Consider the following 17,784-nt stretch of genomic DNA (forward strand, 5'->3'; position numbering starts at 1 on the left):
TGCTACCCCGACTGAATGGGTGACTTCGTGAATCCCTTACATGTAAACCTCACAGAGTGACAGTCATCAGCTGCTTCGCTTGTCGCCCAAAAGCAAAGATAGACACGCCTGCGAGCGCCCGACTCCTCACCTCCAACCGGCACTCTCAAAACCAAAAACACCAACATCGTGTGACACCCCCAGGAACAACGCTGAACAACCTACCTCGTGCATTGACTCCGCTTGGGAAATGCAAAAAGACACACTTCCTCCCCACCAATCCTGAATGAGGAAACCAAAAGGAAGATCGAGGATCTATGTATGCTGTTTGGCCCACCACTAGACACCGCTTCCCTATCCAAAGCACTTGAAGAACATTAGCCCAGTCCAATGCCACCCTAACGGCAGAACTGTCAAAATTGAACGAAAAATGTATAGAGCTTCGCACGACATGTACCACTCCACTCGCTGTTCATACACGCAACATACAGCCTGAACCAGCCAAATGTATTACTGTAATGCGCAACTGAAGGAACGACACCCAAGGGCCAAAAAAAAAAACAAGTCCTGGCCGGCACGGGGCAACCTTGTTGTCGGAGCGGTTGATACACACGCAAATGATCTAGCACCCCTAAAGGATGATATAGTCTGCATCATCGGCGACAGCGCACAACGGCTTGCCAAGACAAAGCAATATACCAGAAGAAGCTCGACGCACCAAGGAACTGCCAGGACAGGCCCAATACATCCCGGAACAAATCCTCGCCCAACTGCAGGAAGGATACGGCTCACTAGGACAACTTCAACCCCATCTCCCTACCAGCTCGGTTGGCAAATGATGAGTCCCTGCAAACGAAACACAAAGCGTCACTCGTCTTCGTTGTTGACGGCCCTGAAAAGGCCTTCTGTGTGTACGATGTCCTGGCCATAGTATCCGACTGTAAGGACTGCCTGCGCCCGATCCACTGTAAAAAATGTGCTTATGTCTCACAGTGCAAGGCCACGTACCGGTGCCACATGTGCGGTGATGAGGACCCATGACAACCAACCACCTTCAAGACTGACCACCAAACTGCATCAACTGCAGTGAGGAACACCCGTCGTCAAGCCGTAGCTGCCGTGTGTATTGCAACTTGCAAGAAAGCGCAAGTTTCACCCAACATGCCCCATCAACACCGAGGTCTCAATGAGAGACGGCCCGTAACTGGGTTTTCGTCCCTTCTTTCATTTACTTTATTCTATGACCCCCCGATGCCATACGTAGCGTATAGATGATCCGAACGGGGCAGCCGCTCTGCCACGTGATAACGAGAACCTGTCAATCTCTGACTTGTGGTGTGGGGGTTATTTGCTGCTGGATGGTTATGTATCTCTATGAAACTCTGCCTCCATGTGCTCCGGGTCAGTCGCGTTCTCCCTCGGGTGGTACGGCGTGGCGTTCATTCCTTTTATCGATGGCTCGTGATTTCTTGAATGAACTCGCCAGCCTGACTCCTGAGGATGCCCTTCCATGAGTGTCGTGGGCCCTCGTCCGGTCCGCGGATCCGCATGGGCATTCCCTGCTATACCGAAGCGATGGTAGCACTCACCGGAATTGAATCACCTGCTGAAGGTTTTCCAGTCCAGCGTCTTGAACCTGGCGGTGGGTTTGGCCGACGGGGGGGAGTTGGTATGGAAGCCTGAGTGGGGTGGTCGTGGACGTCCAGCGATCCTTCCGGGTCTCTTGTTTGTGCAAGCTTTCTACGGAGGATAGTGAGTGGTAGCGAGACCTGTCTGCCCTGAGCTGCGTGCCTGAGGTTGGCAATCAAAGACCACAAAAGGGGTCTATACATTTAACAAGGTTATAGATTACTGTAGTTGTCAGAAACGCAAGAACAAAGTAATAATGTAAACTGAAGTAGAATGAAGAATGCCACCCGTCCTGAATGCTAGAATGATGACGCGAAGAGAAAATGACGTAAAATGTTATTAGGGGGATACTGGAGGTGGAATCTCATTCTTCGGTTGTACGGGTTCGGTCAAAGTGGCCCCATGTCCAGAGGAAGATGTTACAGAGCCTCTCCTTGAATCCACTATAACTGAATTCCGACCATGATAGCGAAACAGCTCATGTAGACGTGACAGTGCCGGGTCTTGTGTAGCGTCTAGTGATGTTGTGCCGCTGACTCTTCGCGGAGAATTATATGATCCTGTAGACTTGGGCGAGGTGGGTTCCGAAGGGGCACGACCTGACTCCAGGCCTACAGGCGGTGAGAACCATCTTCTCTCGTCAATGAAGCAAGGGACGTACGGGATAAAGTGTCGGCTACTGCAGCACCGCGACGTTCCTCCTCCTCTGCCGCTCTGCTTGCCAACGCACGAGCCAAGTACTTTCGGAATGCTGGTCCCGTTGAGTCCAACATTTTGTCAGCTCTAGCTTGTTTATGAGGATAAGCTTTCAGGAAGTGATAGAGTTCTGTAATCCCTTCTTTGTGAAGCGCCCCTGTGGTGTCGCTCGAAATATGACCGAAAATCTCCATGAGTTTAGCATCTGGGTCAGGTTCAACTCCATTGGGCGTTGATGGAGAACTGGCCCGGCCGGAGAATGCGCTCGCAGACCCAGAACGAGGACGGGTAGGAGTAAATGTTGAGGTTTGTGATTTGGAGTGTGTTCGTGAGATCGGTTCGGGTTCTGGGGAAATGGGTCTAGTGTGTATACCATTGGAGGGGGCAGAGGTAGTAACGGAGGGAGCATAGCTGTTTGAGGTTGTGTGGCTTGCCGCTGATGTCGGTCGCTGCTGCTGTGGCTGCTGGGCGGCCGCGTTCGCAGAGTTGAGAATGCGATAGACATAAGGGTAGACAATTGTGGCAGAGGGATCGTCAAAAGAAACAGATAGTTGATCATAAACTTCGTCACCGAAGGCACCTGGTGACCCGAGGTTATTGTCGGGACATGTCACTCGCAAGGCAAATCACGTACCGACTATATGTTGAATGACAACCTTAATGGTTCGTAAGGGCATATCTCCGACTGGGATTTTGGTTGCGGCGCGCGCTCTCCACTCATTAGGAGGAATTGTTTGCAAAAATGTCTCAAGGGCAGGAAAAATCTCCGTGGGGTCCAGAATCCCCTTGTCGAGATCAGCTGGGATGCCTCGAGCCAACTTCCACATGCACTTTAGTACGAGTTCGGCAAGTCTCGCCTCTTTCGACTGAGATGCAGTGGATTTCGAAAACGGCCTAACGATCTGTAGCAATAAATTAAATAGCGACCTGGGTAACTTCCTTTAATAATGAAGTAAATTATGACCGAAAAAGGACCAACCTGAAGATATTGATCCGTTTGGCAGTGCTGAAAAGGCGGAGAATGATCATGTTGATAAATCGAGACAGATCTTTGACTTTCCCATCACTACTTTCATCCGTTTGCAACAATCTCATTGTGAGCTCTTCTAACAGAGAAGTAAGAATGTCGACAGGCATCGTTTCTGCTAGCATAGTGTGATCGCAAAATGCATTCATCGTTTGTATGAGGTGCTTGGCAAGGCGGTAATTTTTGGGATCGTCAACGCCGTTTGAGCGTTCAAATACATGAGCCATTTGGAGAGTGATTGTTTCTATCAAGCCATCGGTGTGGCCAGCAAGAGCTTGGAATTCAAGCGACGAGGGTTCCGCTTCTGGAGGTATGTCGAGAATCTTCTGTATCTTCTTCAGTGCCTCAACACTGCGTGATGGATCTGAGCTTAGTATGCTCGAAATGATGATAGTAATTTCATCCTGTCCATCAATCTGATCGTCGTCCTGATCAAGGAGTGCGTCACCATTATAGCGATCCGCACCTCGAATTTTGAGCGATTCGGGAGTGCGGAGCCCGCGCTGTTCATTCTGGGGAGTTTGACCAAGGAATTCGGGGGCAATAGAAAGTGGGCGGGTTCGAGGGGCAGCCAGGCGCGAGGTTGGAATGCTTCTGGGTCTGCTAGGGGAGGATGGCCCGTGATCGCGGTTCGTGGGACTTGACGCAATCTGAGGTGTAGGTGATCCAGACAGAGCAAGCGGTGAACTAGGAGACGCTGTACGGGGGTTTTTATTGCTGATGGCGGAGGGCGGAGGTATGCTGCCCTTTCTAGCAGGAAGAGCTGGTGAACCAGGCCGCGGTGTTGCAGTTGCAGTTCGTTGTGTTGTTAAAGCGCCCGCAGACTCTGCTTTGGCAGCATTCGGAAGTCGTCTTAGTTTTTCCTCAACTTGGGTCTGGATTTTCGAATCCAAGCGACCCAGATACTGCCAAACTTTCTCACCCTCAAGTATGTAGCATTCACTAGAAAGCTGATGTAAGAGTGTATGTTTAGACTATGAGTGGGATCATACCCAATAACTGAGAGAGCAGATTTTCGGACTGCTGCATCTTTATCATCCACCAATGCCGCAACAACAGGAAGGACCTTAGACGGCTCGCAAACCGACATTCCTTTCTTCTTGATCATTATAGCCATCTCATCAAGGGCACCCCCCCGAGTTTTTGCGACTTTGGCGCGGAGCCCATGTTCCAACAGAAAGGCAAACAATCGACTTGATGAAAATACCTTCGGCAATGCTTCGATAATCTTCTGCACCCGCTGCCGGACAACCTCTCTGGCATCACCAAGCTATGTAAATTCAGTGAGGATCGTGCCCGTAGGACTCCCGCCGAACCACTCGCCTTATGTATAATCGTTGGGATGAACGTTGCTGCCTCTAGGTCATTTAATGCATACGCTGCGTTTGCCATAAATGAGATGGCATTGTCGATAACATCGAGACATTTGTTGATGAGATTAGGTTGGGGCTCGTGAATTCGGAGGGAGACATATTTTAGGGGCAGGTCGATATTGGCAAGCAGTCGAGCGCTCATGATATCTGCAGATACACCGTATGAATCCGTTCCCGAGGAGGTGGCCTCGAACATATCACAAATTACACCTAAACCAGAAACGTGATCATTGACGGCGTGATGATCCTTACTGAACAGAAGCGCCAAGAGTTCGCCCGAGCAGTGAGGTTCCATATGATGTTGTAAGGTTTCCCCGAGGTCTTTCCGAGTAGGTCCTGATTCGATAATCCATCGGCCTCCATCTTTCGACAAGCGGGAGCGTTTAGATTCAACATTCGCAGTAGAGAATGGGACGGATAAAGGTGCAGAGGCGGGGGGGACGGCCTTGGAAACTGCGGAAGCAGGCCGCTTCAGGCTTGTAACTTTGGATTTGAATGGAGTGTTCGGGGCGTCGAGTCGTTCGTCCCCGCTCCCCGCCCTTGATGTCGGCCTTGGGGAAGAGATGCCGAATTTTCGAGCTAGTAACCCTTTTCGTTGCGGTGGAATTGACGTTACAGTAGTGGGCCCAGCCGGTTCGTCAGCGGTGGGGGCTACCTTCAAAGCATTTTTCCCAGACGGGGCGGGTTTGCGGTCGGGTGGGGCAGCATTAGGAGCGGCTGCGGAATTGATCAGTGGTATTATGGCAGATCGGGACGCCGCCTTCAGTGTATTCGTCTTTTCTAGGACCTTTCCCACTCCAACATGTATGATGACAGAAGGTAACAGAGCCTGAGCACTCTTTCGGACATCCGGGCTTCGATCCTCCAGAGCCGCCAGGACTGGCGAAACCCAATTTGACATATCAATGGTTGATGTAGCTGGATACTCTTTCAGCCACTCGGTGAGCCAACCTAAAAGCGTGCTTCGTTGCAGTGGATTGGGGGACTCGAGTGCAGTGCCCATGAAATGAGCCATGGCTTCGAGACCTTCGCAAGCCTGAGCGATAGCTGACAAAGTTGTAGTGCCTGCGACCCTTACATTTGCCTTTTGGTCGGCGGTGACCTGTGCAACGGGGAGAACAAGAACTTTACAGTACTTCTCGAATGGTTTGTTCATGCCAATTGCAATCTTCGAGATAGCATCAAGAGCGAGTAATTGCACGGCTTTGTTGAGATCTGAGAGTCTCCCCTTGAGCATAGCCGCAATGTCGCCTGGTAAAGTCTGTTCAAAGGGCGACCCGAGTTGAGCACATAAAACATACCAAGATTCGGTTTCAGTCGTTTGTTCGTCCCCACTTCAAGGATCCCGATCAAATTTTCCAAAGCCTCTTTCCGTTCTTTCCAAGCCTCACTTTTCGATGCGAGTAAAATATTGGTGGTACTAACGAGCTTTTCCAGGTCCACTCGAGGGAAAAGCTCGTCCAGCGGGTCGCCTTCGGAGGTTGATTTGCCCTTTAGACCAACGGCGGGAGTGGCCGCAACGTCCGACGAGGTCCGTGTAGGCACCGGCGCCTCTTGTCCCTCTACTTTATCAAATTCCACTTGAATAGTATTTTGCAGTTGGGGGTTTAAATCCTCCAGAAGGTCCTTAATGCCTACGCCTGCAAACAAGCGCAGGGTTACGAGGGTTGCAGTGGCACTACTGCGTACAGCTGCGTTCGAGTTCTTTAGAGCAGTCTTCAGGAATTCAACTAGTGGTCGAAGCGGGAGTCCCACGATTCCGAAGTCCGTCAAAGCAACATTGACCCAAGCAACTGCATCCGCAAGTGTCTTTGGTGCCTTTAGTTTGTTGATGGGGTCATATGCTGGGGTAGAAATAGTGAGTGTAGGCACCGCGTGTATTATGTAGTGGCATCACTCTCATACCCTGGCTCAAAACAAATGAGAGTGAAAATCTCTCCCCAAATACTAATAGTGCGTCACCAGCTGGTTTCTTCAGCTTGATATCACCAAGCTTCTCGATCAGAGGCGGTGTAGCCAACGCAACGCAGGCTTTGCTGAATGTTGGTGAGCGTTCGGCGAGCGTTGAAAGTACCCCAAATACTTTTGCCGAAACCTGGAGCAGGATGTTAGCCAAAATATGAGGCGAATTCATGTAGGGTAACCTGAAAATTCTTCTCATTCCAACCCGGTTTCTTCGCAAAGAAACGGATCAATAATTCGCAATCAGTGTCGTCAACAATACTATCGATCCATGGTGGAACAGCTTCATCCAGTGCTGCCAGGCGAACCTTCCAAGCAGAGTCTCCCAAATCGCTGGAAATTTGGTTGGGGACCAAATCTGGGAATCGCGATTCAGCATCCTCAGGAGTAAACTTGAACTTGAACGATTCGCTTGGAGGCACTGGGGCTGGAGCCTTGGATGACTTTGCGGACGCTGAAGAGACCGCTACTGGCGGTGGCTTCTTTGCTGCAATCGCTTTGGGAGGAGCGGCAGCGGATTGAGAGGGTTCGGAACCGGCACCAACAGTTCTGCGTGCCTGATACTCGAAATAAATACGAAGTCATAGAGGAAGAAAAATGTACGCACAAGTAGTCGTGCTGGCGGCTTAGCAGCCGGCTTAGGAGGGGTGGCTTCTTCTTCCAGGGTGATCTCGACAGGAGACCTCTTTGGAGGAGCACGCTGCCGGCATATCAATGGTTCGATGTGGATCTTCAGGACGTAGAGAAAAACTGACCTTGGCAGGGATTGGCGCTGGAGCGGGCTTTGGCGGGGGCGGCGCAGTGCCTCCGATTTTACACTTTACAGTGGTCTTCTCGTAAGCTTCTTTGATCTTTGCCTTCTTGATGTCATCAACTGGTTCAAGAAAAGGGTTCATGGCCCGCTCGCCAAGAATCTTCATGGAGATACCAAGACCCTCCATAGCGCTTTCCCGCAGGGGTGCGGAGCTTTCACTCAAGAGCCCCACCATAGCGTCCATAAGGGGCTTGATATCGGCTTTGGCTGGAGGAATTTTAGTTGTAGAGAGGCAACGGTTAGCAAACTTCTGGGATGCCTCCTTAACTTGAGGGTTTTTAGAATGCAGAGCATTGAGCAGATCTTCAGTGATATCCGGAAATGTTGTCTACGAGTCCATGTCAGCACGTGGTTGGAGAACCCTAAAAAGAGACCCACAGTCGCGAAAACTTCATCTAACCCATTGGAAATAGCCTCGACAACATTGGCTTTTCTCTCCTTGAATCGTTCGATCATAGGGGGCATCACAATAGATTTATACTTGGAGAATGGCTGCCCAACCCCTTTCGCAATGCCGCCGATGATATTAGCAGCAGTCATGACGCACATGACATTTGCATCTGTCATTCGCCTTGCCAGCGCTCGGAGCAGTTCCCCCATGCCCTCGGCGTCCTTGATTCTGACGGAAACCTTCACCACGTCCAGCGTCGCATCCAGGGCTTCCTTACGATCTTTCCATTTCGAGGAATTCATCTGCGCTTGGAAATCCTGAGGGATTTTTGGGAAAATATCGATTTCCTCGGCAAATTCCCGCGCATCAAATGCAACTTGTTCCCCTGCATACAAGAAACGTCAGTTGTGCCAGACAATTGCACATACACTAACCTTCAGCTTCAGGCTCATCGCCTTCAATGGTCGAAACCGCCGCCGCTGCTCGCTCACGTTCTTGTGCTTTGGTGAATTTATCCTGCTTTCCAGTCCCGTGGCCCTGACCATCCGCGTCCAGCCTCGCGAAAACCTCATTCAATTCCTTCACTTGAACCGGCTTCAGTTCCGAGAGGGCCGGCTGAAGGGCCGGCCCAAGCCAAACATGAAGAGCCTGAGCGAGCACAGCCCCCTAGTAATACGTCAGACCGGATTCGAACCCCAAGGAACGCAGACATATACATCAGATCGCACTGTTTTATCGGTATGCCCAAATATCTTGGGCAATGCCTTGAGGATTGGTTGGGGAGGCACGATCTTTGGTCCGAAGGCTCTGTCCGAACCATGGCTGAGATGCATGCAAAGGATTACAACTCATGTACTGACCTGAAAATATCTCCTAGCGCTTTAACGGACCCAGCTACAGCCTTTGGTTGCTTTGCGCCGATTCCAGGAAAAATATCGTGCTATACACAGGTGAGTGCGAGGGGATCCAAGAATTCACAATGGCTCACCAACACGCCTTCGCCGGTGTTCTCGGCCGCAACATACTCTAGAGCTATCTCTATCGCCTTGGCTTTGGTTCCAGCACGCGTTGATCCAAAACATTTGTCTACGAGCGCCGGTATGACGGAATCCCTCGTTCTACAAACGACGTTAATATCACAACGAGGAATAACGCAGACCAAGGACCACATACCGGGCACCGTATTCTCCTGAGTACTGAATAAAGTTCCTAACGGCTTCGACGCCCTTTTCCTGAGCTACAACGTTTGCGTCTATGACCATTTTCTTGAGCAAGTCCGGATTCTGGATATAAGGTCTGAACGCTGGATCATCCTCCGATCCTGTCTTCTGGAAAACCCTTATTAGCTCCTCGTATCCATGAACGCGTGCTTTCCAGTTTTTGTGGGCGAGCCGCTCCGAAAGAGGCAGGGAGGAAAAGTCCTCTTCAACTGGTGTTGCTCCCTCCTCCATTCCGAAATACCTTCAATCAATGCAAGTGCGCAAGCGCCGGAAAGAGTGCGCGTGTAAAGCCCAATGGCCCCCTAATATCCCAGGAATCGCGATCCGCGTCGTGTGCCGGAGCTGGGCGACGGTCAACACACCGAGCGCGTTGAAGCCAAGTGTTCTGTTGATGGGAATCAGTCACGTGAGAAGATTGGCTTCAATCAATATTTACCGAGGTTCCAATCTCTTGGGTTCGGAATCGCGTCCGCGCAAGTGCTCCCCATCGGCAGCGGAAACAGTGCATTGCTTCGACGAAAAACGCGAACAACTCAATCTAGAGTTGCCAGACCTGAGTAATTGAGGAAGAACGAATTGAATTTGTCGCTTACATAATCTTATGTTTAAATAATTAGGTGCAACTTGGCTTGCCGGGGTAATCGCAAAGTGGAATCACATCAAGACCTTCACCCCTCATGACAGCAAGCCACCCGACGATGCAGGAATTGGGCGGATAGCTCATCGGCATTGATGTATTACTTCAACTATCTACAGTGTGCCTCAAGGTGTGCCTCGGGCATGGCAAATCAAAGAGAGTTGGGGAATACATGTGTTGTGAGCTGGAGCGGTCTCATGACACTCGTGGTGCTAGTTGGACGTGAAGGTCATTTTCTAAAACGAAGCCGTCGGCCAGACAGGGAACTTGCACAACATCAAGTTACAAAATGTATTAGAAATCTCTATCAAGAGCTTCATGGAGATGAAAGCCCGTACAGTACAATCCTTTATAGAGCACGAGACTTGCCTCAAAGTTCAGTCATCGGGACCCTGTAGCGAGGACCGTTGCGATTCGGCGTTCCAGTAAATATCTTCGGCTCGGATCAGACGCTTCAACCAAAATCAAGCATATCGAGGGCTACAGTCCTACAGTCATTGCAAAATCTCGCACGGGCGTTCGAGTATATCACACATACGAGCCCGTAAGACCGGAGGGTGTGGTGCCATCGACGCCTAGTGAGGGGAAGAGCCATGCATGTGGATGGGCCATCGACATCAAGCGTTGACAAGAATATTTGTGGCAAACTCAGTAAGGTGCCAGTTGAGTTCTCCCTGAATACAGCGAATAAAGGAACCATGCAATGCCCTCTGGATAAACCCGAAACGAGCTCCGATATGAACCCCTATCGAAACTTCCCAGCGGGCGATTGGTACAACAATAAAGACGCATGCCGCTGATAAGGGAAATCGGCTGCATTGTGAAAGATAAATTGCGTGGTTCACCGGAAATTGTACGCGCTTCGAGACGCTATAGGTATCACGGGAGACCTAACTCCGAGGACCACGACACCCGACCAGACTGCCCATGTAGAGATGATCCCCTCATGTACGCTACGGTGTTACGACGGAATAGCCGCATTGCCACGTCATCACGAGGCCACGGGGCATTAAGATAGATTTATCATCATCATCACAGGAGGCCTGACCAGCCAGAAGGAACAGAGGGTTCATGTCCGAGTATTGACAGGCAAAAGTGTCATGGCCGGAAGCAAACGACCAATCACCCGCTCGGTTTCAATCTCAGTCCCCAACGTTTCATGTGTAGTACGCGGGCCCCAAACCCCACAGCCGCCTTCAGAGCGCCGTGAATTGTTGATCTGTGCACTTATTCCCCCCTCCGTTTCGTCACCTGCAGACCTTCCACTGCGCCAAACACGCGGAGAAGATCTGTTTTGACGAAAGACTGAAAGCAGTTCTTACAGCTACGGAAGCTGCGAATCAATGACAGGATTCCGCGGAGAAGGTGTCTGAACGGACCGGATGAGATCCCCCTCATCGTGAAACTGGATATAACTGCAACCCCTGGAACCCGCGTACTCGTCGCCAAACATGATTGGATATATGTCTGCGCAACGCAGCTCGGTACATCGCCTGCCGCGTCTGAAGGGTGTAATTCCCCACACTAAATTCAGTCACAGTCGCTCAGTCTGCGAACCCCGTTTGGGAGAATTGCCCCTGCCCTCACTCACAACTCGTAATTTCGTTATAGACAGCGTTCTTGAAGCATCCCTGATTTTCCCATTTGTACGTCAGGCCGTTTTCGGGGATTGGTGCGTACTGTCGATAATAATCATCGTATGGCATGTTTGTACGGGAAGGGGAGGGGGGAATATGGGATATGGTCGGAATGGTGAAGCAGGTGTAAAAGCAGTAGCTGCTTTTATGGGAAGCGGAATATGTAGCCCTCAATGAAAACGGGGTCCAGTAAGTCAGCTTCTACTTGAAAGCAACATGTTCGAGTAGATAGAACCGCCATTATACGGATCAGTGACATCAATTCCACAACATTTCCACCTTAGATGCTCCATAAATCCCTTAACGCTCGGAAGGAGAAAGTGAAGCAGTCGATAAAGCCGTCGATCTCGATTGCAAAGCATGCTGATTGTTTCGGCGCTAGACCGGGAATTTGGTATATGTTTGCTCAGAATCTACAATTCAACTCAAAGAAATGCACCTCATTGACTATGCTCTCATCGCGCTTTAGATGAGAAGCCCGCACAGATGAAGAACACCACATGGGACAGCACGATAACGGATGGATCCACTAAGTAAACGTAACCTTATATCCAATACTCATGAGGTGCGAAGATCCAGGATTCATTCGCTGCACGATCCGATGGGCATATCCCGAGAGTGACTAAGGCCATGAGGCAGAAATATGTTTGCGTGACAGGAATGGTTATCCCACGGGCTGAGCCTCGACAATAAGTTTGTAGCAACAGAACGGCTATTAAAGGATCATTATGCTCGCGCGTGCATACACGCGGGGAATGTGTGGACAAAATGAAAAAGGGGCAACACACAAATGGGTGCTCTTTGACTAATTATGGTCCTCTAGTCAATACTTCCACTCCATCAGCAGTAACCCTAAAGTAAAATGGAGATCTGTAAAGCCTCAGTGAATGAGAAGGGAAGTAAACATACAGCAATGTTTCTTCAAACTGAGCGCTCCTATTGCCATCGACAGTGACAGCGGTCCAATCGTCAGGCCAATGCTCAGCGTCATGCCGGTTGCCCAAATTGATCATCTGAGCATTACCCGATAAAGAATGTTCAGTGAATCCGCGATTCCTTGGAACGCAGTCAGGCGGGACGAACCGGCTCAATAGTAAAACACTTGATAGATGATTAATTCTCATGCGCCACAGTCGATGTACCAAAGGAGATCCCAACTCACCATTCCTTCCTTCATCTGGCCAACCGCCTTGTTTTTGGCATAGTGTGGAATGTTTGGTACGCAGTGAAACAATCTATGTATCCCATGACCCGTGTACTGCCTCACAACGCTGCAGCCACTCTTTTGGGCGATTGGTTCGCTAACGGATAAGGAAAATGAGATGCTGCAAATTGAGGCACTGGCAGATTCGGCATAATAACGTACATGACTTTGCCTAAATCGCGGAAAAATGCCCCCGGTTTACAGATTTTGATTGCTTCGTCCAAGCAGCGTCGAGTGGTATCGATGAGCTTCCGAGATTCTTCGCTGATCTCGCCAACCGGGTATGTTGCATTCACATCACCGTGGAATCCTTCGAAAGAAGCCCTTTACACGGAGTGCGCGTGACGAGGAGCAAGCTCACCATTGTGGTATAATGTGACATCTTCCCAACCGCCCCATCAGGCACGTAGTTAGGATGTATTCAAAGGGAAACTCACCAAGATTGATTATATCGCCCTCGACCAGCTTCCGCTGATCAGGGATTCCGTGGCAGATGACTTCATTGACAGAGCTACATGAAGACTAGTCAGAACCGAGCGCTTGTTGAACATCAGGATCACCACTCACGTACAAACGGATTTCGGGAATCTGCGATAGTTCAATGGCGATGGATAGGCACCGCGCTCGATGCAAGCCTCGTGAACGATAGCATCTATTTCATCTGTTGTAATAGCTGGTCGAATATGAGACGCCGCGATGTCGAGCACTTCCCGCGCAAGCTGTGGTCATACTTCAGGACAGGAAGGGTTGAAAGAACTTGACTCCTCACTCGAGAGACTGCCCGCATTCCTTCTTGTTCCTGTTTGGTGAGTATTTTAATGCTTCCAGAATATCCACTTTTGAGCTCAGAATGTGGAATGCCTGCAGCAGGACCGCGATATTGATTGTCAGAAATCAAAGATATTGATGAAGTAATCCGTACTGTCTTCTGCATAATCTGGTCGAGGAATGTGGTCCGGAACTACTCTTCGAGGAGATAGGGGATATACGGGCCGCAAAGAACCAGTAAAGCGATAAGATGGGAATGGATTTGTAATGGCTGGGTCACACATCAGGCTGAATGAGCCACACCTCGCGAGACGAATCATGGAATCGCACCAGAGGCCTTTACGAATTCATGTATTTGCTTGTGCGATTTCTATTGGAACAACGTGAATTTGGAGCCGCAGCAATTTTGAGGTGGTAGTCCTTATATTGGTGCAAATACGTACCCCTGGAGCCGAAGTGTGGTAAGCCACATTGCAGTCACGAACAATGTGCACTCACAATTCTCCCTGAAGCAGGCTTGCTCACAAAAGAAAGAGCCTGTAATTCCTAGCCTGTCTGTAGTGGTCAGATGGGCACAACGTTGTTGTGAGGTTCTTTCCCCACATTCAGCACGCACTTATGGCATGTGGGACATTCCAGGCGCGCTGGCGGTTTTCCATTCGGACAGTTGTCGCTCTGACAAGTGATGACATGAGGAGGAGACTTGGCAGCGGTAGACGCGTCAGTCGGCATGGGTCTGAAGTGAGCCTGCTAAGTACAATCTGATGCCAAAGGCACACCTGCGTTTGGGGTCACAACGTTTTTCGATTGCGGGAATTGCCTTTTCGGCACAATCCAGGTTCTTCCAACGGAACCATTAAGAGCTACAGTAATACTTGTAACAACAATGGACTATGATAAGGACAATGAAGGTCCAAGAGAAACCCCGAACCAATACAGATATATAGATAACGAAGGTGTGTGAATTACGAGCTGAAGAAGTCGAACACTCTCTGCTCTCCTTTTGAAACTACTAAAGAACGAAGCCGAAGGAGCTGCCGTATCTCCTGTGGCGACAGCTGAGGAAGGGAAATTGCTGAGGGTGACGCACGACCGGATAGTGAACAGTTGGAAGTTTGTAGCAAGGGATCGGCATTGACAGATAACGGGGGCGCAGGCGAAGAAACCGAACCGCAATCTTGCCGGCTCATCTTGGAAGGTGTAGTCACGGTTGACGGACTCGCCCCTGGAACCGCAGCGCTGCCGCTGCGATTGAGTCGAATGCGAAATGAGGTGGCTGTAGAGCCCGCCTTAACATGTGAATCGGGTTTGGGACGAGGTGAGGGAGATGCAAGAGGTATATCTGGAACGCTAGAAAGGGATGATGATAGGGATGAGAGAGAGGTCGACGGTGAGAGTGGGCGGAGTTGGTGTCGCAGAGGATCGTTTGCAGGGTGCAGTACGTGATCGTGTTCCCACTGTCGGTCCCAGTCAGTAAGGCATCCCTGATGGAGAAGTACCAACCTACATCCGAGAAGATCGAGTGGACGAAATCTGAAAGGGACTGATCTGGCCCATTCGCGAATGCGAGAGACCCTGTAATGCGACGCAAAACATGAGCAACATGCTGCAATGTTTCATTAATGTCCTTGGACCCCTACACTGGCAAGTTGAGGTAGCACATGGTGAAGACGAACGTGACTGACTCACACTTAGACCCTTGGAGATTTGCAATAACATCTGGGCAGCCTGTGCCTCGGCGCGCGAAATCCCTTCACTTTCAGAATCACTGTCACCATCACCCGCATCTTCCGTCTCCTGCTTTCGATCCTCGTCGTCAGTAAGAGACGTGAGAGAAGTAAGCGGGGACGAGGCGAAGGTATCGGAGATTTCCCTGCATAGAACTGAGCAAAGTATTGTAAGAATGTCGAGGACAGCACACCTTTCAGCCACTTTCGGCTTCCAATTGGCACCTCTGAACTCGGCCGCCTTCTGGAGGAAGTCTAGCCTTATCGCCTTCTCGGGAATCAAGTACCGTCGATTGTTGATATAAATCTCATCGTATGGCACGGTTTCCTTTGCCAGGTCCTCTGCCGAAGGGATAATTTCTATGTTCCCGTTGTTTCTTGTCCCAGGATGTTTGACCTCAATGATACGGGGATTTTTGGTACTGCGGCGGGGAGGCTGAAATTTGCTATTTGTAAGCACAGCGTGATACAAATGGTTGTGACCAGTGGTTCAAAATACCCACCATCACATGGTCGGCGTGATTCGGACACATCCACTTTTTGAGGGGAGGCGGCATAACTGTCATCGGGGGATCCAGGCAGTCGAGGTGCCAGTGAAGATTGCAGTAATCACAGGAGATAATTCTCTGCTGGTCCGAATTAATCGCAGCGTCGGCAGCAAGCTTCGCCCTCCGTGGTTCTGCTCCCCTTCGAGATGCCAACATACCATTCTCAGCATCTTGCAGAAGAGATTCCAGATCCGAGCCTGGCGCTGACGAACGATTGCATCTGTAACAAATAATGAAGTTGTTGTTGCGGTCCTTTAGCCTGTATGGATCGCGATCTTCCAGGAAACCGTATCGGCTATTCGGGTGTTCAGGCACACGAAGGAGACCTACGACTTCAACTCACTTTGCTTTTCCAGATCTCAAGTCCTTTGTGTCCACATACACACCTTGGTAACCCGTAGCAACTAGAGAGTGCAGTCATTCACCGATAAAGAAGCTAGTTGTTAAAGAGACAGCTTACTATTCTTAAAGTAGGCTTTGATGTCTTCTGGTAGGGAAAATACTTGAGGCAATTGGAGGCCTTGTTCATAGATTAAGTGATCGAAAGGGGAATCGATGGTCGGGGACTTGGACAGGGATGCCTAGAATGACGTTGGGGATTCTTCCTTAGCAGACGTTGACAACATAAAATGTACGGCAATCACTTTGTTGGCGCTACATGCCGGACAGAACCAATCCTTGTCTGGGGGGGGCATGTCCTCATTGTCGATGATTGGGGGATCCAGACAGCCCATGTGGAACGAGCGAGTGCATCCATCGCAATAGAGAAAGTGCGAGAGCGGGCTGGCGTTCGACGCATGGTGTGAGATGGAACAACAAGCGCAAATGTCGTCGTTTCGCTGATGAGAAGAAACATCAGTGAAGTGCATTTCTGCAAGATCAGTCATAGAACAGACAAAAGGGGTGTTCACAGGCTCTCTAGTCACCTCTGGATCCCCTGCATCTTCCGTTTTAGCATAATCAGGCTTCGAGTCAAGTTTGCCTTTGCGAGGTCGCCCTTTCTTCGACTTGTTGGTAAGGAGGGATGGAGTATCTTCCAGTCGTAAAGGTTCTGAGGCGAGCGCCCCGTCATCGCTAGCGGGGCTACTACGAGATCCGGTGGATGGGCCCGCAGGTTGGGGGGTGATGATTGGCGGTGGGAGGAGTTCTGGCGGTGGAGAACTGGCAGGGGCCAGACTGATGCTGTACCGTGTAGACGACCTTGATGCGCGATTTAGAGGTCTAAAAAACAATGCAGGAACAGAACGCACGCCATCGAAGCAAGGAACGAAGTGAGGAGACGTAGGTGGGGAGTGGAATGTTCAGTGAGGGGTGATGCAGATTGCAATCTGACCACGTACAACTTCTCGAGTCTCGCTCGTTTCCTCCTTCCTTGGTCATCAGACACTCCAGTTGTAGTCGTTACCATAGGCGTCGGTGCGCTATGGGTCGCGTATGTTGACCCTGGATCACTTGTGGGTATGAAAGAGGGGAGCGGTCGCTTAGCTAGGTCCCCTGGCCTCCTGTTCATTGGCAGTCGAATGAAGGCAACCGGTGGAGGCGCAGGTAAGATCTCCGTCGCTAGTGAGAGATCTGTCCCCTCAATGTTAACAGGTGCACTTAGAATGGGTGCGTATGGCCCGTCGGCGAACGCTGCGACTTGGGAAGACATTGGGCGTTACGTCTGTCCGCTGAGAAAACCTCGCCCAAACCTGCCTAGAGTTGGCCCCTCACTTAGGCCAACAGATCCTCTATCGGGAGTGAGGACGCCCAACAGCCTCCCGTAACGCCGCAGAGTGTAATATCTGATTAGTGTCCTCTGCAGGTAGTAGATTGGTTGCAAGTAGTAAACAGGCGGGCGGCAGTTGAACAACATGAGCAAACTCCACAATCATACTCGAATTTTTCCCCGTTCCTCACTGCAACTAGAGACAGATGACTTGTCACCGGCATCTTTTGCCGCTGGCTCACAAAAACACGTTGCCTCAATACAAAAACATGAGAAAGTAATCGAATTTTCTGGTCAAGTGCAGATGCAGCACTCGTCGACGAGCTGCACCTCGCGTTTATGCCCATGAATCTCGCAAACAATGCGCGTGCCATCCTCAGAATTCGTTGAGAATGCTCAAAATTTATGCCTTTCATTGCTGAGAAACAAAAAACACCATTGGGACGTATCTCCTATAAGTATTC

General features: G+C 50.3%; 3 protein-coding genes across 3 annotated transcripts; all 3 read right to left on the reverse strand.

Moving 5' to 3' along the window:
- Positions 1-1,947: 1,947 nt before the first annotated feature.
- EI90DRAFT_3229863 (armadillo-type protein) lies at positions 1,948-9,322 on the reverse strand (the record flags this gene model as incomplete). Its single annotated transcript, XM_039066493.1, has 17 exons — positions 1,948-2,219; positions 2,270-2,884; positions 2,939-3,231; positions 3,284-4,273; positions 4,324-4,601; positions 4,637-5,955; positions 6,006-6,548; positions 6,610-6,799; positions 6,849-7,223; positions 7,274-7,366; positions 7,422-7,808; positions 7,859-8,256; positions 8,306-8,537; positions 8,588-8,678; positions 8,732-8,811; positions 8,860-8,989; positions 9,045-9,322. The coding sequence occupies 17 exons, from the start codon at positions 9,320-9,322 to the stop codon at positions 1,948-1,950; spliced, it is 6,564 nt and encodes a 2,187-aa protein (XP_038912854.1).
- A 2,852-nt stretch (positions 9,323-12,174) lies between these two features.
- EI90DRAFT_3146540 (peptidase M24, structural domain-containing protein) lies at positions 12,175-14,069 on the reverse strand (the record flags this gene model as incomplete). Its single annotated transcript, XM_039065427.1, has 13 exons — positions 12,175-12,217; positions 12,275-12,378; positions 12,449-12,466; positions 12,528-12,666; positions 12,732-12,879; positions 12,931-12,951; positions 13,007-13,080; positions 13,137-13,288; positions 13,339-13,430; positions 13,492-13,608; positions 13,668-13,707; positions 13,819-13,888; positions 13,954-14,069. 13 exons carry the CDS (start codon positions 14,067-14,069, stop codon positions 12,175-12,177), a joined length of 1,134 nt encoding a protein of 377 aa, XP_038912855.1.
- Positions 14,070-14,348: 279 nt separating this feature from the next.
- EI90DRAFT_1942623 (uncharacterized protein) lies at positions 14,349-17,686 on the reverse strand. Its single transcript, XM_039052357.1, has 11 exons — positions 16,953-17,686; positions 16,539-16,833; positions 16,257-16,451; positions 16,073-16,193; positions 15,999-16,016; positions 15,771-15,832; positions 15,568-15,690; positions 15,306-15,500; positions 15,029-15,056; positions 14,845-14,912; positions 14,349-14,687 (listed from the first exon to the last, which is right to left on the reverse strand). Exons 1-11 carry the CDS (start codon positions 17,261-17,263, stop codon positions 14,628-14,630), a joined length of 1,476 nt encoding a protein of 491 aa, XP_038912856.1. The 5' UTR covers positions 17,264-17,686; the 3' UTR covers positions 14,349-14,627.
- Positions 17,687-17,784: the final 98 nt, after the last annotated feature.

Source organism: Cantharellus anzutake, assembly GCF_015039405.1.
Source record: "Cantharellus anzutake strain C23 chromosome Unknown EI90scaffold_46, whole genome shotgun sequence".
NCBI lineage: Eukaryota > Fungi > Basidiomycota > Agaricomycetes > Cantharellales > Hydnaceae > Cantharellus > Cantharellus anzutake.